Source organism: Sinocyclocheilus anshuiensis, unplaced genomic scaffold, assembly GCF_001515605.1.
Source record: "Sinocyclocheilus anshuiensis isolate Anshui unplaced genomic scaffold, SAMN03320099.WGS_v1.1 scaffold477, whole genome shotgun sequence".
Lineage (NCBI taxonomy): Eukaryota > Metazoa > Chordata > Actinopteri > Cypriniformes > Cyprinidae > Sinocyclocheilus > Sinocyclocheilus anshuiensis.
This window is the reverse complement of record NW_015536549.1, coordinates 31635-53606: the sequence shown is the minus strand read 5'-3', so window position 1 is coordinate 53606 and position 21972 is coordinate 31635. Positions and strand designations below refer to the sequence as shown.

At 36.5% G+C, this 21972-nt stretch overlaps 1 protein-coding gene across 1 annotated transcript in view; it reads left to right on the top strand.

Annotated features, from left to right (window-relative positions):
- Positions 1 to 21972, top strand: part of LOC107700251 (fibrinogen C domain-containing protein 1-like) — a 42371-nt gene that overhangs the window by 7348 nt on the left and 13051 nt on the right. Inside the window, exon 3 of the mRNA XM_016501855.1 lies at positions 19224 to 19703. Coding sequence (XP_016357341.1) covers positions 19224 to 19703 — 480 coding nt within the window. The remainder of the gene's footprint in view (positions 1 to 19223; positions 19704 to 21972) is intronic.

Here is a 21972-nt window from a genome sequence, read left to right as displayed (position 1 = left end):
CCATTTAGGCGCGCTGCATTCTGATTGGTTCGGATAGCATACTGCGGGAGGTCGGGGGCGCGGAAAATCGTGCTATAAAGCGATTTAGAAATCGCGCAAGCTCAAATCGTGATTTTATGACTATTTCGATTAATCGCACAGCTATACTGTGTAGTGAGAGAGTCAATATAATGGATGAGCGACATCTGGTGGCAATCGGACGGAAGTCCACGGACCGGATTCGTGACAATTATATTAATATTTTAATATTCATTTATATGAATTTCCTAAAGTTTCCTACATTTTTTTTTTTTTAAAGCTAACAAGCTTATTTTTGCATGAAAGGTGTACTTTGTTTAAACAATGCATACCACTTCAAAATTTTGCAATAATAATTCAATGCATTTACGTATTGTTGAGTCAAAGGCCATGAAACAGAGCGGTGTTAAACAGGATAATATGATGCATTGCAACAAATACAAAATAGTACATTACAGGGAATCAACAGAGTTATCCAATCTAATAAACAGCCACATGTGGTGAAATAAATACAGATGGAGTGGCATTTGCTGTATTATAATGAACAGGGGAGTGTGAAAATTATAGCCACAAAGCCTATTAGTCCATAATCATATAAAGCAAGTGCTTAAGGCGGTCAGTTTTTTGTTTGTTGCCGGGGAAATAAAAGCTGATTTTGAATGTGGTGGATTGTGTTATTAGGAGACAGAATCTCCTGTTGGAGCCAATTGAGGTGGACAGATTATGATCTAGGTGGATTGAATCTGGCAGTATGAGGGATATGTACGTGACAATGTTTGGCAGAGATTTGTCCAATGTATGTGAAGGCCAGAGCATGCAATTTTTGTTGCTGTTGGAATTGACCCTTGAGTGTCCTTCCATTCGTACACTTTTGTGTAGCAATAACGGACAGTGATAACACAGATAAAGATACTTCCTCTGGTGCAGCGATAAAATGGCACGTTCATTTGCTCATACTGCATGGTCTGCAAGGGATTCACAGAACGGATATGCATCTGTTGTCTTTATCAGTATGTTTCAGGTAATTCATTGGAGACCTTTAGTGTTGAGTTTCCTAAAACATCCACCAGTTTCTCAGTGGTGTTTCGTGAGGGAATTTTTTAAGGAAGTCTAATGTGTTAATCAATATCAGGAACACTGATAAAAGATTGTAGTGGGTCGATTTACTTAATAATACATCAAAATACTGTATCAACATGTAGTAAAAAATAAACTTATCTCTTAAAGTAAGTTTCTGATTCTGATAAACTTAATCTTAGTTAAAAAACATAATTTAAATATTGAAGTTAAATAAAGTCTATTTGTCTGTCTATCTATCTATCTATCTATCTGTCTGTCTGTCTGTCTGTCTGTCTATCTATCTATCTACTGTATCTATATTATGGTATGACTACATTTTTTTTTAGCACAGCCTCACTTGTCTCATCTTACAAACCATTACTGCAAATCCTGCTGTTGCTGTTCAGATTTCTGTTTATGTTTCTTAAAAGGTCTTTAGTGCCATTGACACTTGGGGCAAAGTTGTGGCAGACAGTACTGTTGATGTGTTCAGCCAGTGGTTAAACTAGTTTTCTTGCTATCATCAGCAAATGAAATGATCCTGACACTATGGCTTGCAGTCGTAAGTGAAATGTTGAGAGCATCTTGTGGATGATTTGTAGGTCTGTGTGCTAATGAAGTTATATTGGCCATTATCACGACTGGTGGTATGCTTCTATCGCATCAGGAAATCAGTGTGTATTGGCTTTTCAGCTGATTTCTGTACAAACGCTAATATAATTGTCACTTTCAGAAATTCAGCAGTATGCAGGACAGGAAGATTTACTTTCTGCCAGTCAATTGGTGGTATTTACAAACTGGATGTTGTTTTAGGCGCTCTGGGGGAAGGGCAGTTAATGTGAGAGATCACCAGATCTTTTAAGACTAAGTGCAAGTAATGGTTTAAAGGGGTCATATGATGCGATTTCAATTTTCTGGATGCAACAAATGCCTCGTTTGTAATGGGTTTTAATGTTGTCTCGTTGCTCCGGCCGGGACACGGCATCAACAGTATGTGAGGGGCGTAACATTTCTGTCTCACGCTTGAGGTATTCGGCCAATCAACGCACTGGATAGCTGGCCAATCACAGCACACCTCGCTTTTTCAGATCGATGAGCTTTGTAAAAATCGACGCGTTTCAAAAAGGCGGGGCATAGAGGAGAAACAATAATGTACAGTATGTGGAAAATAATGTGTTTTTTTAACTTTAAACAGCATAAACACATTTCATTACACCAAATACACAAAATAATGTTCTTTTTAGCAGCATCATATGACCCCTTTAAGACAGAATACCTCGGCTTTTCTGATCTCCATCGCTGTCATGGCCATTTTGAAGATGAGTGGTTTTAAAAATGAGAGATGGAGATTAAGCACGTCTGAAACAGGACTCTGAGCTCTGTGAATCCTGGAAGCCTTGTGCATTTTTAACCTTCTCATGCCCATATTTTTTCCTCGCCATATTGTCTGATCTCATAACTAGACCTAGGGCTACACTACTGGGCAATATATATTGAATTATATATTGATTATAAATTGAAAAATAATAATTAATTTTCTAACCTTCAAGTTGTTCCAAACCTGTATGAGTTTCTTTCTTCTGTGGGACGTAAAAGAGATTTTTTTTTAAAAGAATGTTGGTAACCAAACAGTTGATGGTCCTCATTGACTTCCATTGTATTGAAAAATGTTATGGGAGTCATGTTTTGTTGCCAACATTATTCAGAATGTCTTTTGTGTTCAGCAGAACAGCATGAGGGTCAGTAAAAAAAATGAGACTTTTCATCTCTCTAAGGATGATTGTGAATATTGCGATATTGTTAATGTGCATTTTTAGCTTTGAAGTTTCATAAAAATTGTGTCATGACTTTTGAATTAAAGATGCATCATCACTTAAAATATTATCAGAAGTCCCCGGCAGTTTCATAAATATAAAAATATACGTAGGCATATGTTATTTCTAGTATTAAATTAATTTTGGTATGTTAATATATTAATATATTTTTAATATTTTTAAATATTATATGATATTATATTTGTTGCTAAATGATTAAGTATAATTTATGTTGATTTATTGAAAAATAGTGTGGGAAAATGATGACGATGATGATGATGATTATTATTATTATTATTATTATTATTTGTGTATGTGTTTCAGTTCATGCATTTTGAATCTAATTGTCCTATCCTTGTCCTCGTTTCTTCTCTTTTTGGTTCTCTGTTTTAAAGAATTGTGCAAATCTGATCTTTCATTCTGTTTCTCAGGTTGTTGACTTGCATATGTGATTTTATTGTGTGGACAAAAACGATTGATACACTGTTGATGTATTGTGTACTGAGGCCAACATATGTTTTTGACTGCTCTGCGGTTAATAGTTTCACATCAGTGATCTAGTGGTTTTTCGACGTCAAACAAAACTCACACATTTTTTTTTTTTTTTTGGTAGCCAAGCAACGGCACACCAATCATATAATCATTCTTTCTCAAAATGAACTGAAGAAGAGATGATTTTCTGCAGATACAACAGTGATGCATGTTGATGATAGTCTATTTGGAAAACTGGGGCTTTGCTGAAAGCTCCTTTTAGCTTGAAGCCATATAGACAGGATGCTAATGGCCATTCTGCCCTGTATAATGTCTCACAGAGCTTTATATCTTAAGGCATTGCTCATTACGACATCCAGCTCTGCTGCATGCTTTCTGTCAACCACCCACTGACTGCCACTATAGATTTCCTGTAGTGTCACATTCAGATTTCTTCATAACTTTCCCAAACCTTTGCTGTCAATAGTGGTCAGTAAACAAGGCATTATAGAGATCCACCTCATCTATTTTAGGCTCTTGTAAATGTAACACTAAAACCTGGCCAACCAACTTTACAGTGGCCACGGTCATATCAAGTGTCTTATTGGAATGTGACACCTAGCAACATAACCACAACCTTCTTCATTTGACTGGGCCGAAGGAAAAATAATCAGACTAATGTCACCCCCATATCACATCTCACTGAAACATGGCACTAGCCTAATTGTTTGCAATATTTCATTATTTCTGCAAGCAGACATTGTTGTAGAGCACCTGGAGGACCTTGGAGTTCCTACGCAGGCTCTGTGTGTAGACATACAGTGGGTACGGAAAGTATTCAGACCCCCTTCAATTGTGTACATTAATGAGGAAAAAAAATTAACTTAAATGATTTTAGCAAATGGCTGCAATATAACAAAGAGTGAAAAATTGAAGGGGGTCTGAATATTTTCCGTACCCACTGTATATGATATATGTACTGTATACTGTATATGCTCTATATAAGCAGATATGAAGCATAAAGTAAAAAAAAGTAAAAAAAATAAAAGGTCAGTAAGATTTTTTGTGTTTGACAGTTTCTAATTTTTTGGTGATTAGAAAGTTCAGAAGAACAGAATTTATTAGAAATAGAATAGTAACAGAATAAAACTCAGTAGTGTCACTTTTGACCAATTTAATGTGTCCTTGATGAATAAAATAATTAATTTGATAAAAAAATGACTGACTTCACAGATTTGCATGGTAGTGTATATTTTAACATTTAATTATAAACGTTACATTTAACTTATGATCTGTTTAATTTTGTAATATTTATTTTTAATATAATTTTATAATATTTTTGTACATTTTCTGTACATATTACAGAGTATTGTAGTTGTATTACAGAAAAAAAAATTCTGTGAGAAGAGTAGGTCTGTAAAGATTGAAAACCCCTCCTTTATTTGCGCATTATAAAAGGTAATAATAGTTGTAATTTTTTCATGTTATTAATAGAACTAGTACTAGTACTACATTTTGGAGGTCCAGGTGGGATGCTGCTAATACTTTAAATGTTGAAAAAATCACCTGTAGAGTTATCAAGAGCTATTGAGAGTATTGAAGGACAGTTTTACTGTTCCGTCATTCTTATTAAATCGTCACCTTTTTCTTCTGATTAGCATAGAGACTCCTTTATCCAAATCAACCACTGGATCATGCCAATTATCACTTTCCTCTTGGGAAATTATGGCTTACAAATTCAGAAATCGTAATTGTAGATCAGATTTCAGATTTTGTGCTTCATTAGCTTTTTCACCTCCCAAATGAGACAGAATGTGCTTTATCATTAATCCTATGTATTAAAATGATGCATTAATTGTGTAATTGACTTTCATGTAGGTATTTTATCATTTGCAACTCTCTGTGGTGGGAAAGGATTGCTTTGATTGAAAAAACATCACCTGATCTGTTGGTTGCATGCAAAATAGCAGGATCAATCTGAAAACTATAGTTTTTTGCAATTGGAGACATGTTATATAAAACATAATCTTGGCAAACAGTTTGAGAGATTTCGGGTCTTCATTCAAGTAGGTAGGAGTAGTTCTCATGTCTGCTTGGTATTGCATTGCTTTTTCTCTCAACATCTAGTGTCATCAGTGAAAATTGTTGTGGAAACGTTCTGTTTTGCTTTCCTAGGCAACCATGAAGCCTTTTCAGTTAACTGGTTTTTGACCATCAATAGGATTTTTACAATTCAACAAAACAGGGCTGTTAAATGGCCCACTTGTGAAATGATTGGTCCGGTTATGTATATGAGGCTTAGCAGAATGCAAACAGAGAAAAGTGTCAGTTTATGAAAATATCACAAGTGGAACTGCTGTGTGACTCTGTAAATGGTTAACATTGAATAGAAATACTGTATTCCTCATGAGCACCGCAGCCCAAAATCTGGACCATGTGTGTCAGGTACTAGTCAAGTCAAGTCAAGTCAAGTCGTCTGCTTTATTGTCAGTTCTTCCACATGTACAGCACATACATACAGAGGCAGCGTTCCGCGTCTTCAGGAGTCCGTAGACCTCCCCTGTCATCCACGGCTTCTGGTTGGCCCGGACAGTGATGGTCTTTGTGACTGTTACATCATCAATACACTTGGTGATGTAGGCAGGCAGTGAGTACTCCTGGAGGTCTGTGGTGTTATTGTATGTTGCAGCCTGCTTAAACATATTCCAGTCAGTGGTGTTAAAACAGTCTTGAAGAGCCTCTGACGACCCTTCCGGCCACACCCTACTAGTCCCACCTTTACTTTTATTGTGTCTTTTTTGTTGACATAACGTCCCAGAGATTGTGCATGTGGCTTGGGACTTCTGATGGCTTTTAAAAGGCTGTTTTTGGTGCCGTTGTGACCCGGGGTCATCCTGGTGTGATGCCACCTACAGGAGGCGCAAATGGATTTGACCTTGGCTGAGAGAGCTGATCATCGACTAACAGGGATTTTAGAAGCATATACACATCATAGTTGGAAAAGCAGAGATGAGGGGCCGAATGATTGCACTCAGACACACACATACACAAAAAAAACTGTTTCATACTTTACAACAGCTTTGGCAGCTGTCACGTCACATCATATAAAGTGAGATGGAATCCATTATGAACAATCTAATTAGTTTCTGCACTGTGAAGCCCTAAACGGCTGTGTCATTTGAAATGCTCAGCACATGCCAGAGTTCAAAACGTACGCCATTCAGGGGGTTTTGTGTGCAAATTACCGGCTAATTCTTGAAGGTCCCCATTCTGAAGCGAAGTGCATTTCGTGATGGTGTTCATAAGTGTGTGAAAGCTGCAATTTATTGAACGTCTGTGCATAATACGCTGAATTTTAAAAAGATTTCCATTGACAGTGTCCTTCTGTTCCTTCTATTTTGTATTTTTAAAGATGTGACTTGAAAACATTTTGCCTGACCCTTACAATACTGCAGCGTTTTATGGAAATGTATCTCAGATTCTTTCAGCGAGACATTTCCTCCCAGTAGTATTTCTTGGCACTTTCTAACTATGGCATTCTGGGGGAAAATGTCTCTCTGTAACAGAAATAAATGACCATTATTAACCACCACAAGCTGTGACTTCCCATGAGTGATGGAATTTTTCCATTTGCTTTTTCTTTCTCAATTGCTGAGTTGAAACACTTCAAAGTCCTCCATCACCTGTGTTTTTAGATATATTGTGGCCTTTTGGGTTATATTATGGCATATAAGGTAAGACCATTATGTTTTCTGTTCAACAGAGCTTCTGCAACAGAAAAATAAATTATGTTTTGAGTGGCAGTCTGAATTGAATGTGGTGATAGAAAAGACAATAAATAGTTGACAGCTAGGTTAAAGGGATAGTTCACCCCAAAATAAAAATTCATCACTTTACTCAACCTCATGTTATTGAAGTACTAATATGTACTATTTAGTGGTAGTTAACATACATACAGTAGGTGTACCTTTGATGGTACTGCCCCAGTTAAAAGTAACATTTTTGCATATTTTCTTTGGCAGTGAGTCGTAAAAGTAGTAGAATTGGTATCAGAATCGAATCAGAACTATTGCTGTGTTTTCCCCCAGATGACCAGTGTTATTTTAGTATTATTTATATTCGTTTATAGTATTTATTATTTTGAATTAGCTTTTATTTTTCAAATTTCATTTTTCATTTTAATTATAGTTTTAGTAATTTTGTTATATGCTTTTTTCATTATTATGAATTTTATAATTTTTTAATATTTCTAATTATCTTTTTTTATTTATGAGCTTTATTTTTCAGTTTTCTTTAATCATTTTAATAATGCAACTATTTATTTATAAATATTTTGTAAGTACAGGGTGTCCGCGGGTCCTTAAAAAGTCTTAAAATGTCTTAAATAACGTTTTCCTAATATAAGGCCTTAAAAAGTCTTAAAATGTCTTAAATTCGGATTCGATGGGTCTTAAATATTTTGGTCTCATTACCGCTAAAATATCTTCAGTCTGACGGACCTAATGACTTTACAATCATTGGACAGACCGCGGTAAGTTACTGCGTCATCAGAGAGAATTGCAGTACGTTAGCAGAATACAGAATACAAGGTCGCGCTGAGGCTCACTCTCTTTGTCTCGAGACTTCAGAACAAATGAGCATAACAGTACACAAACGCAGAAGAAACACACTGAGGTAAAAATTCAAAATGTTTAGTTTATTCATAACATGATATAGTTAAATAACACCATGACAAGTGAGCTATTTTGCTCAATATTCTCACGACGCAAAAAAACATTCAAAACACCTACAGACTGCACGCATTATGTGAAGTCTAGTGCGCTTGCGCATTTAGAGTGCGCTCTGCCTGATCACTGCATGATTCAGTCTATTAAAATACATTCAGAATGATCACAAATTCAAAACATGGGGGCAGAAAATGTGTATATTTATACCACTTCATATAGTTAATCAAGTTCACACGGAAGAGTTCCTTTTGTTCTCCAAAAATTACCATATACAAATGTGATATTGATTTTTTACAACAGTTCAATAAACTAGAAGTTTTATTAAGAGACTTATGTTTTAGACACCATATTGCCTGTTTTTGCACTATTTCGACAATAAAAATAATTCCAAACAAAGCCACAGCGCTGTTTTGCGTCTCTGAGCATAGTTTAAAAAGGTCTTAAAAAGTCTTAAATTTAACTTGTTCATGTCTGCAGAAACCCTGAAGTAACTATTTAAAAATGTACTTTATTTGCCAAGAAAACATTTTTATTTATTTATTTTTTTTATTTATTTATTTATTTTATTTCTATATATTTCATTTATTTTCATCTTTATTTAAATTAACAAAAATACATTTAAATAATTTTAGTTTTAAGGTAACAGTAATGACTCTGTAGATTAAGCATTTTCTCTAGTTTCCATTATGTTTCAGTAAAATGATGTAAAGTTCCTTTGGAATCTTGTTCATTTTAGACTTACAAACTAAATGCCACAACTAGGTTTCTCCTGAAAATGTCTCATTCCTTTGAACTTTTGCTTGAAGGATGTAGAAATTCTTGTGCACAAGACAACTGAAACAACATTTCACTTGCTGCACAAACATAGTGAAATAGCATTTTGAGATCTGTTTGCTCACTGTTGGCATCTCACAAATAAGAGACACTGTTCGCTTTTACATCTTGTGCATTTACTTTCTCTCATATGGCATCCGTTGGTCCGTGAGTGTGTGTGTGTGTTGCATTTTTGATCCAGCGTGTCAGAGCAAAGCCGGAGCTGACTTCTGTGTGTCAGCCATTAGGGAGCAGAGAGGAAGAGTGTGAATAGTGACTTATGGCATCGCTGCAGAAGCTGCTCTCTGGATCCCAGAAGAGGTCTGAAAGACAAATCGCTGCCTGCACACATCGCTGCCTGTCCTTGGAGTGCACTGACAGGCAAGCCTGCAGAGAGAAGGCACTGTCACTGCCACTGTTGCTTGCCACTCTGCCGAGTTACGCATGCACAAGCCGCACACACACAAACGCACCACGCGCTGAGGCTAAATCATGTCAACAGTCAGTTGAGTGGACACACACTACAGTTGCAAACACTTTTTGTTGTATATAGCAGTAAATACATGCTTTGCTTTGAAGATATTGTGCACACTCTCAAAGTTTATTTTTTAGTGGGCGCTCATGCAGTTACCAAAGTATCAACTTTGTCTCAGATATTTCTTAAGCCCATGAATACTGCGTTTTTATTCACCACAGTTATGAATGTGACTTTTTTTTTTTTTTTTACAACAGTTCATTAAAGAAAAGTTGGTATTAAGTAACTTATGTTTTAGACATAACATTGCTACGTCAGCAAAATGCTCCAAACAATGCAACGCAGAATTAACCAAATTAAAGTAGGATTTAAAAAAAAAAAAACGTTTTAAAAGAAATCTCTTAAGCTCACCAATGTTGCATTTATTTGATCAAAATACAGTAAAACTTAAATATTTTGAATTATTATTAAAATTTAAAGCAACTGTTGTCTTTTTTAATATATTTTAAAATGCCATTTATTCCTGTGATGCAAAGCTGAATTTTCAGCATCATTACTCCGGTCTTCGGTGTCACATGATCCACCAGAAATCATTCTAATACACTGATTTGCTGCTCAAGAAGCATTTCCTATTATGAATGTTGTTTATTATTATGTAATAATTTATTATTAATAATAAGTTATTATATAATATTAAATAAAAACAATAATAATAAAATAATAAAAGACTAGATACATAGAATTAGTAAATAAAATAATATAATTAATGTAAATAGGGTAGCACAGATTCTGTGATATTTTAAGATATTTTGAGACCATGTTGAAATCTTTCATTTTTGATTGTGGACATATTGGTAAATCTGAGCCCAGTATGATACACTGTGGAGGTCTTTTCTGATACTCTTGAGATTAAAAGATTTTATGAAAAAGTCTCCGTTTAAAGATTTGAGATATTAAAGAGAGCCAAGTCAGAGTTATCTAAGGTTTGCAGAAACGAGGTTTAGTGGTCAGTGGAAGAGGACTATGATTAAAAATTGATGCCCGAGATTTTAGACCCACTTTAGCTGTACATGACGGCCATTTCGTGAAGCAACATGTACCATTGAAGTGTTGATTTCCTCTATTCGCACTGGCGCCTACTTATTTCCTTTGAGATGGTGAGAGGACGCAGAGCTCAAAGTATGACTGCTTCTCTGCAAATGCCTTCGATAAATACCACATTGTGCTTTTACCTAGAAAGACCTGCAATCTTTATACAAAGAACGTTGTTTTTTGACCCACACATCTCAGTTTGACAACTCTACAGTTGGGGAACCATTGTTACCTTTCTTTTTTAATTAACCTTATGCATGCTACGAGAGAATGCACGCTCATTTTGAAGTCATATCCCCTGCCTTGTTTACCTGTCTCACCTTACAAAGGAAATATTTTTTCTTATTCACCTCAGGCTACAACAAGCACATTGCATCACTTTGACCCGCTAGTAACTTATCAAATTGTCAGCGAGGCGCCGTTATCTGCTTCGGAGATGCTCGTGAGATGTTTCAAAGATACGCAGAGGCCCTTCTCAGGATGTCATCACCTATTGGCTCAGAAAAACAGTTTTACACTTTAGCACAATGCCGTTTTAATAGCCCCAGTGGAGCTGGAGGGAGGGGGAGGAACAGTCTGCTTTTGACAGCCTCGGGCACATCCCCCCCTACACACAATAAACTATTTAACATTTCAAACCGGCTAATGAAGCCACATACTCTGAGCCAGCACAAATTGTGCTGTATGTGTGAACGCATTTGTGTGTGTGTGTGAGTGTGTGTGTGTGTGTGTGTGTGTTTTGATTTGTGTGGCTGCGGCAGTGCGGATCTCGTAGTGAGTCAGTGCTCAGGTTCCCGCGTCTTACTGCCGTGTAACATTAGTGATAAATGAACTGGAGAAGAAGCGCTAGAGTTGTGTGGCCATTTTACAGATTAAGAGTAATCCCCAACATCTGGTCTGCCCAAAGCGCTAAGACTTGCTCGTTGGGATTTTTGCTTTCACATTGTATCATAAGATATTTTTTAGGCCTCAGGTTGCTGTGTAATTCAGGGCGAATGGCGTAGTGATCCCTTAATGCGTGTTGACGGGAGTTGCTTTCAGGCGTTTGGCCTTACAAGTGTCTAATTTGTAAAACAACTGGAGCTTGGCCACATTTCAGACTCGTGTGTTTTTGAAGGGGTCTGAAAGTGCTCTAGGGGTCTTCGGTTGAAACCTTGAACCTGAGTGCAATATCAATGTTAAATATGTTATATATCCAATGTATGCAAGTTTTTATGACAGAAAAAATTACCAGCATCTGAAATGTACAGTAAATGATACATAACTTTCATTAGTTCTTTTGTCTAAAATGACAACAAAAAAAAACAAGGCAATAGATTTTTAGTAGCGATTTGAGATGTAGGCATCCAAAACTTTAATAAATTGATTCTGATCTGTATTGTACTATCTTTAATATAAATATTGTATTAATATTGAACGATTCTGATTTCTATTAGCGATATAAAAATAATATTTTTAATGATTCTTTCAGTACTTCTGAGATAGAAGTATCTATTTTTTATTTTTTATTTTGCTGGCAAATAAGATGACTTCAGATTTATACAGAACAAATATAACAAATCAGAAATACATTTTAATATTATGTGTAAACACACCTTTTGCCAGGATTTTTTAAATGAATACAATTAAGGAGGTGCAAATGCATATAAATAAATGTAGTTTTTTAGTTTTTAAACTATTTAAAAAAATATATTACACAAATTTAACCAGATAAATTTGGTAGCATCAATCATTATTTTCTTTTATAAAAGAACTAATAATTACAAAACTCACAATCCGTATCTTCAACTACATATTGTCATATGAAAAATCAGCCAGTAATCACTGATTTATGTGAAAAGCCATAAATAAATCATAACATAGCAGTTCTTGGTTCATTTAGTCTGAGAGAACTGGACTGATTTTTAAGGGTTTTTGATTCACTAAAAAGAACTGGTTAATAAGAGTCAAAAGAATGCATGCCATTTCCAGAACCAAAATTAATAGAAATCATTCAGCTTTTTTTTTTTAAAGAAAATAACTAGTTCTGAATAAGACTCCTTTCTCAGTTCTCAACCCTAATGAATATAAATAGCCTATACTCTGAATGTATGCTGTTAGTAGGTCAAGTTACATACACATTAGCAGATGTTTTTTTCGTCTGTCTGGTACTGGTTTTCTGCTGAAGCATTAAGAACATTAAAAGGTCACTCATCAAGACCCGTACAGTAGTTAATGAATACCCAGCACTCTTAAATCAGGAAGATCTGTACCTCAGGGGAAAAAGTAAACGACTACATATGTCTGACTGCCAGCCTGTTTATTTCACCCTCCCAATGTATGTGCACAGCTGGTAGAGCATCTTTCTAACTTAAGCCCTTATAAGAAGATTAGGTCGGGCCTAGATTAGAGCCTTGAGGCACCCCAATATTTCAGCAAGAGCTGTAGATTTGTATTGCAAGATAAAGGGACCCCTGAGCTAAAGCACAGTGTTCCTTTAAGTTTAACAGAGTATAAGGTGGACTGACCACTGGTACAAATGCTAAGGTAAAATACAGTTCAGAATCAATTTTGTCAAATTTTGAATGCTAGGAAGCACAATGAAATTAAATTTACTTTTGATTTGAGTTTGAGCTATATAAAAGTGCCAGCTCAATGAGTAAATTATATATTGGTTACCATGTTGACATCAGAAATTATAGCTTTTCAAAGGCCCAAAGAATCAACAGTAACTCTGCTAAGCCTCTGAAATATCTCTGCTATTCACATGCTACATCTTCTCACATAACCTGGATTTATATTTCTATGAATGTTTTCAAATGCTTAGTGTTGTTTAATTTTCACTAATACCTGGCTAGTTTTAAGGTCATCTTTGTAACAACATTATTGTACATATTTGAACATATGACACCTAAAAAGTGGCTTTAAAAGCTTTGGCCTTACAATGAAGCTATGCTGAACAGACTGTGAATCACTATTGAAACTGCCTGGCTGTTCATTGTATTGAGAACCCTTTAGAATACATGCATTCATTGAAAAACCAATATAAACCTGAGGTAGTTCACAGTCTTATGGTTTGTAATCGGCAGAGCTGCATTTATAAGATTAGAAGGACACACAAATGCAATGAGGTTCAGGGTTGTTTTCTTAGTATTGATTGAATTATGATTAAACCATATTTGTCTCAAGGGTAGGGTGCTGACCCTTCCAAAAAGAGAGTCCTATTTTTCAAGAACAGAGAGAAGACCATTCAAAAGACAATTTTCCCTGGTATCTCAACTTATATAACCTACAATTAAACTAATGGTGAGCGAAACCACCCGGAGGAAATTTTTATTGCTTGGAGGTTGCTTTTTCAAAGCTCTGGAGACTTAATGGAGTTCTTCAATTATATTTTAACTTTTTCTCAGATGTTTTTCTTAAATTTCTTTAGACAAAAAAACAAACAAAAAAAAAAACAAGAACCCTGAGGCAGTCAAGTGGCTAGCTGATGTGATTTCCCCTAGATGCCCCTCTCCTCTAGGAAGGATCAAGGATCTTCCTTGATGTGTCCTGAAACTTTAGAGGAGATCAAGGTTGTGTACCATTCAAAATTGAATTGAGAAAGCCTTTTAAAATTTCAGTTCAATTCCTGAATTTGAAATTAGCCTGAATTGAGGTAGCGAACAGTTTATATATTTCTCCATATTTAATAATTCGATATATCCTTTCTCTCTTTCCCATTAAAATTCCAAATGAACTTCCTGTAGCGTGCGGCCAATAAAATGTAAATTTACACTCATTAATTGAAAAAGAAGCCAGTTCTTCATTTCTGGATTTTGCATAACTCCAAATTAGAGTATATCTGAATTAAGAGGGTGATTTTCCCTCTAGATTTTCTCTCTATTTAATCTTTTTGTTGTCTCTTACTGATCTTACTGTAGTTTTACTTTCTTATAGCCAGGCGATGCTTTCTCTCTTGTGCATCTTCTTTTGTCTGAGGCCAATGTCAAGAGGAGAGCCCGACACCTCACCTACATCTCCCTGAATAAGCAATCACCGGCTCTGTCATGTGACATTCCCAGCATGTCAATGCGTTTGACCTCCCTCTCAGTTCCTGCGGCTGGTATCAGTGTCGATCCGCTGTGGGTCTTACAGGTCTAAGGAGGGCGTTAGAAAGAATGTGGCGGTGTTTTTGTTCGCCGGCTCCTCTGTTTCACCTCACCTCATTCAAGAGCCTTGTCGCAGCACGACAGATAAAAGCCCTTATCAAATATTGTCTGCGCTCAGCTAAGCGTGTCCCTCTAATCTCAACCTGTGTCTGTTCAGGGGGCATCTGACTACCCACTGCCCACTAGACTGTGAGAGGGAAGTAAAGGTGCGTAGACATCTCGGTCACGAAGACGGCCACAGTCAGGGCCCGCTGTCTAGTTAAGATGCAGGTCATGGAACGGCGACAGAATGTTTACGAGCCCTCGGTTTTTCTCCTAAACACCAGTAAAGAGGTTCTATCACAATGAAGAAGAGCAAGATTGATGGTGCAGATGTACATAGAATAGGCGCGCTTGCTGCCTGCCTCATTGTGTCGGCAAAGATTTCTCGCAGGGCTGCTCTGGAGGGAAAGGCCAGGCCTTGTCCGTGTTTTTGTTGCTGCGCGGCTGTATGCATTCCGATCGCAGTGGAGGGGTCAGATATAAACCCGGCTAATTCCTGCAGACAGCAGGTATTGTTGCTTTATTGTAACAAATTGATCTGAGACCGCTCTCATCTGCTGCTGCATGATGAAGTAGGCTGGAGTCTTTTGTGCACATTAATTATCTTTAAAATAAATATGACAATGCCTGCACTCGGTGCGGGAATAGAGCTCTCTTCACCGGGATGCACTTGTTCTTTTGTTCATAGGTGTCTTGTAAAGAGACACTTTATCACACAAGTATGGAAATACAATATTCTCTGCAAAATATATCCATTACTCGGGACAGACACAGTCATTGTAAATTTAGATGTGTTTTACTGGAAATTTTGCTTGAGAGCAGGGGCTGTTACTCACCGCAGTGACTGCTAAATCGGCATCTCAGAGGGTATGTGTCTTTTTATTGCATTTGTGGTGTGTGTCTGCATATATGAGTGTACAGCACTTGGTGATTTAACTTCACATGGAAATGTTGGACCACCTCATTTACTTTTACACATTTGGCAGATGCTTTTATCCAAAGAAGCTTTCTGTGACATTTGGTTGCAAAAAATTACACTTTTTAAAGTTTTAAATTAATTTAAAACTTGTCAACTAGGTTAAATTACTAAGTTGGCTAACATAGATGAAGTTTTTTTTTCATGGATTTGAATAGCTTGAAAATCACGAACCTTTCATTATTGTTTTGCCATGAATGCCATATATGTATTTTTTTGTTTTGCTGTCTAGTTTTTCTGAATAATTATAATAATTGTAATTAATTTACTTTTTATTGAAAATTTTCTTTTATTGCTATTTTTCTTTTCTCTTAAAACAAGTTTAAAATTTGTTGGAAAAAATATGTGTAAAAAAATATACAATATATGAAAACTGATATTTTTCAATATTTTTAAAATATGTATTATTAATTACTTAATTAATAATTTAAAAATGAATATAAAATAATTAATTTAATATTTTAATTTTGAAACTTAAAAATTATAAACGTAAATAAATATTTCTGCTTACCTGGTCTGGCCAGTTGTTCAGATTTCTGTTTGCCAATATATTCACTGGCCCCAGCAAAAAAAAATGTAATAAAATATTTAAATGTATACTTTTGAATATATACATTTAAAATGAAAACTGTAGATAAAATATATATATTTTATTTATAAAATGTTTACATTATAATCTTTTCTATGCTGGAGCCAGTGAATATGTTGGCAAATAGAAATCTGAACAATTCACCCGACCAGAAATATTCTTTACTGCTGATCCCTGTAAATATCTTATTGCAGCTGTGCGCTGCTTCAGTCTGAGCGTTAGTGATTTAATTTCAATCATAAATGCCACTACGGCACATGGGCATTGAGTCACTGTGGCATATATGTAAAAGTGTGACAAATAAATATACAAAATGTACTCGAAGTTCACGCAAGGGACCGACACCCGCTGTCAAGTGGAATATTGAAGTGGCACTTGTATAACAGCGGGGCGAGTGATGCAGGCTCCCCCTGAATAAAAAGACATGGCAAATGATAAGCAAGCCCTCTCCAGTGCCTGCATGGCATTCCCCAGTTTCCCATCAAATGTTCTTCACTTCATTTTTTGTTATATCTGCGTTTGTTGCAAAATGCGCACACACACACAGACACACACATCCGCACGCTGGCACACACTCCCGTAGATGAGAGAGTTGTCAACTCTGGCCACTTAACCAAACCGTAATATTTAGCTGTAAGGCTTATGTCTGTAGTTTCTAGTCTTTTGCCCTGTGGGGATTTGCCTTGCAAGATCCTCAAAGGAAACACTGCTCATCTTGTCGTTTATATTCCAGCCCAACGCTCGAGCCCTGGGCAGTCACAGAAATCAGTGTAAAGTGTTTAAATTATCTATTGCCACTCCTCCTAATGTACAATGCTTTTGGCTTTATGCTACATTTATATTGCACAATAAGAGGAAAGCATGGAAATAAACAATATATTAATTTGTATAGCTATGTTTTATAATGTCTATTCAGTGATTTACATGTCTACATTTGTAAAAAAAAAAAGAAGAAAAAAAAGAAAGTAATATTTCTATTATTTTTATTTAATATTAATTTTTTGTGGTTAATTTGATTTAATTAATCAGCATATCAAATAATTATAATTAATAATTTTTCTTTTATTGGATGATCGAGGTAAATTGTGCATATTTTGTCTTTTGGGAAACATGTAAACATCTTATGCTGCTTCCGAAGGCCAGTACTAAATGACAACAATATGACCTTTTAACAAAATGAGAAAAATGTACACATCATCAACCTGTTCAAATGTTTGCACCCCTGGCTCTTAATGCGTCATGTTTCCTTCTTGAGCATGAGTGAAGTTTTCACATTTTGTAATAATTGTGGATGTTGTCCTGATTGTAAGAAGATGGGTCTTAAAATCATGCATTACTGTTGGAAAGGGTTCAATATGCAGAAATGCAAGAAAACCAAGGAATGTGCAGGACCTGGAGGATTTACTCTTCAGGACTAGTCTCAGCCTCAGACGTCACGCCCACGGACTGTTGGCGGAACATCTGATGCATACGGCACACAAAATGGGAAACACTTCAGGAGTTTCGAAGTCGTCATCTGATTGGTTGAATTCTACTGGATTTCCGGGAGATGTTTGTGTCGTCTTCTTTAACGTTCCACCTGGAAACAAAGATGCCGTGTCGCCAAACCCCCTCATGGAAGAAGAAAGCTGTCAATGAGCGCTTATCAGTATCAACTATAAGCTGGATTTTCAAAAGTATATGAAATATGTAAAGTTCGCGCATAGACTCTTTAAAATACGTTTTACACGCCAGTCTGTTGTTGTGGCGACACAACGGCACAAAATGGCACAAAACGAAATGTGATTGGTTGCTTTACCTGTCAGTCATATGGCCTATTGGGCGGTCCTTGGCCATTCAAAGTGGTCAAGTTTCCCAGACCTTCTGCCGTCAGTCTGAAGGTCTAGCTATGCGAGACTAGTTCAGGACAAACAAGGGACTCATGATCACCTTACAAATCAAAACAGTCGTTGATCATCCAGAACAGTATTACGAGTCAAGGGTGTGTGAACTTTTGAATGGGTTCATTTATGTGAATTCAGTTATTATTTTGTCTTGTGGACTCTATGTAAACATTTATGTGAAACGGCTTATTCGGGACAGTAGTAAATAAAAAAATAAAATGCATTTTTTATCATCCCTCTTATTTTAAATTACTAACATCTTGCATATTCTGCAAAGGGTATGCAAATTTATGAACAGAACTGTATACTGATTTAAAGTCCCAGAGGTCATAATGATGATGTGAGCATTTTCATATATTTACAATATATGTTATCTCTAGTGTATAATGAAGAGCAAATTATGCACATTATGTGTAATTGATGCTTTATCTGTGGGTGAACTAGAATGATAAAAAGCACAGAGAATGCAGTTTAGATGCCACTCAAACCAGCTAAATGAGTAGTATTTTAGCTTAGTAGCTATTCAAAATACATTCAGTGGAAACTAAATGGTGCACTCAAAATGAAAATGTAATTCCTCCAATATCAGTTTGCATTCGCCACAATTTTTTATCCAAGCATCCGCAATTCTGAAAGTCCGGGCTCAGAGAAAATCCTGAGTTTCCTACTGGTTGAGGTTGCATTCATGTGCTATGAATACTATCCTCCTGACTTAAATTATCTGGAGCAAGGGATGGAGATTAGGTCTTAGGCAACTGAGCAAATACAATTTCTTTTCCATCTTTTATAAACACCTTTGTGAAAAGCCTGAATTTATGCGTTCAAGAGTCTTCAGGTATTACATAATAGCAGATTCAACTTTCAAGAAGCATCTCTATGCATGTTTAATGCTCAACAGGGATTTTTAGAAATTTGTAAGCTGGGGAACCTACTTTTGGATCTGTGTTATCGGTGTATGTCAAGTTTAATCGGCGTGTATTACTTATGCATCAGTTTTACGAAGTTGTATTTAAGATTAAAATGAAAAAAAAAAATTTTTTCATCTATGTCATGCTGGTCATTTTAATGCTTCTTTTCAGACTTGTTTTTTATTTCTGTATGCTAATGTGTCTCTTTCTCTCTGTTTTTCTACAGAGGATGAGCTGTAGCTATCTCCTCTGCACCATCCTGCTCTTTGTTGCCGTGTTACTGGCTGTCACAGTAACCGGGATCATCCTTCTGATGAACCATTACCAAGCGCCCAGTGGCCCCGATGGCCCCCCACTCATCAGCACTAACCAGGATGAGGGTAATGCCCTGGTAACCATTGAGAGAGGCGACGGCACCCGCATCAACATCTTCATTGATCCCAACTGCCCCGACTACAACAATAACTTCCTGCGTCTGGAGGGCGTGCAGACCTCACTGCTGCACTCGCTCACTGACCATGACACTGATCTGAAATCAGTGAAAGGGCAAGACCGGGCTCTGCTTGTTAAACTGGCTGAGGAGGTGGCCAAGCTGTCCGCCCATGCCAGTCAGCTGAAGATGGAGTACAACGCGCTGAGACAAGGCCAGGGCAACATCGGGCAGGAGCTCAGCACTTTGCAGACCGAACAGGGCCGGCTTATTCAGGTTAGTTTGGGAAATTTCGCTGTCCGCTCCAAGAGGAGACCCAACGAATCAGGCTGAAATGAATTTGTCCCTTGTAGTCATCGCATTATCCACAGAGCCAAATTCTAGTGCTTGGACTTGGTACAAGTCTGAATTTCTGGCATGAAGAACTTAGAAAACAAGATTTTAAAATACAACAATGCTGGGAGGATTCACAAAGAATGAATGGCGCCGTTGATAGCGCTGTTTAATTTGCATGCGCCGTTTGCATTGTTTTAGCGCCTGGTTCACTAAAGGATTTATGCAAATGAGATAAACGTGCAAATGCGATCATCTTTCAGGCTGGTTCTGAGTATAAGGTTGTTGGGTAATGCTGCACACTCTGTGATCTGGCATACTTTGCTGGGACTGTTCAGTATTGCCCAACTACTGCGGTCCAGGTGCCTGACTCGGCTCACTCACCTCACTGGTCTGGATATATTCCTGGTTATAATGGAACAGCTATTCTAAATTTGGTTTACCGTCTACTTTCCATGGGCAGTAATAGTGTGGCGTTAGTAGTGCCAGGCGCAAGAGTTTTGTAAATGCAGCATATATTAAGCCTAATTTACATAGAAAACTACATGTTTTGTGGTGAAAAGAATAATTACATTTTATTTGAAATACCCATGTTTTTTTTGTGCATTTAGTGTCTGGTTTATTGTTGTGTTGATGTTGATTGATTTTTCCTGTATAACTGCGTACAATGGTGTTTGTTACACATAAGGAAGTTTTTATGTCAACTTTTTAATTTCAGAATTATGTTTCTACTACAGTTTGGTTTTGAAATATAAACATTTAAACCGTGGCTGTAATAAAAAAAGTTTTTGTGACAGATTTGTTCAAATATACATTAAATAATGAAGACAACAGGTAAAAGTAAAAATATGAATATGTAATATAGTGGATATATTTAGTAAAATGCTCTTCTCTAGAGTTATTTTTTTCTAGCTGATTAATGAATTTATGGACATTGAATGGCTTTGATGAGATAAATGTGACATTAATGTGATGTTGCTTACTAGGTGTTTTACTGACGTCTTTACGCACTTGAAAGATTGATTGAGCAATTACATGTGACATGATGTATTTCAGTAAGTTGTACTCTATTATTTCAACATACAATCTGATGTTCATTCACGTTTATTTTGCTGGCATCCACATTATGTGCACAAAATAGACACTGACACAGTCAATCAGAGAAATGCTAATTAAATGCCACTCTTTCAGTTGATGATTTTGCTCCTCCAAAACTATTTCAGCCAAAATAAAAGCTTAATTTTTAGCAGCTATTACTCCAGTCTTCAGTGTCACATGATCCTTCAGAAATCATTCTAATATGCTGATTTGCTGCTCAATTATTAGTAATGTTTCTTGTAATTATCCATGTTGAAAACAGTTTTTACTGCTTAATATTTTTGTGGGAACCGTGATACAGGGTTGTGCGCCATTCAAGTTCTCCACATTCTCAAAATAACCCAGCTCTGATATATATTATGCTTCTGTGTGGCATCTGATTCCGTGTGAACAGGCCTTGACATCTACTTGAAAACCACATTTTGCTGAACTTTTTACTGACAGCAGTTTTAAAATAGTTCGGTTCAACTTCATAAGTACCATACTTCACCTGTGTCATTATTGTAAAAGCCTTTATCAGCACCGTCTGGATTGTCAAGATGAAAGAGTGAAAGAAAATCACAAGCACCATTACTCACAATGTCCCCCAAGCTCCAACTTTATGACCTTTTATGAGTGTAACACTCACTGATTACAGCAGACGGAGAGATTATTTATCCTTGACAGTAATTTGAGGCTGAAATACTACGGTTTCTCAAATATTCAACAAATCTCCTAGTGTTTACAAGATACCATTAGTCTCTTCCGCCAATATGTTGTTGGCATACTAAAGCTCTTTATGAGCTTTCCCATGTGATGAACGGCTCTGTCTTTATTTCGTTCTCTTTTCTTTTGTTTTCTTAATTGAAACTTGAGGGAAGTGACTTGCCCGTGAACTAGCGGGGGATCGAGCTTACACTACGCTGCCGTATGCCAACATCCCCACTAAAAGCCTCATTTTCACTGTGCATTTGAAGATGAGATGATAAAACGCACCAGAGCTCAGTGGTGTCAAACAGTGGAGGACATTATTTGATGTGGCACACCACAAGGACTTTATAGCAGAGAATTTAGTCGACCACATGATGTCTGTATAAGAGATATAGACCCTTTTGCATGTGTTGTATTTTTATAT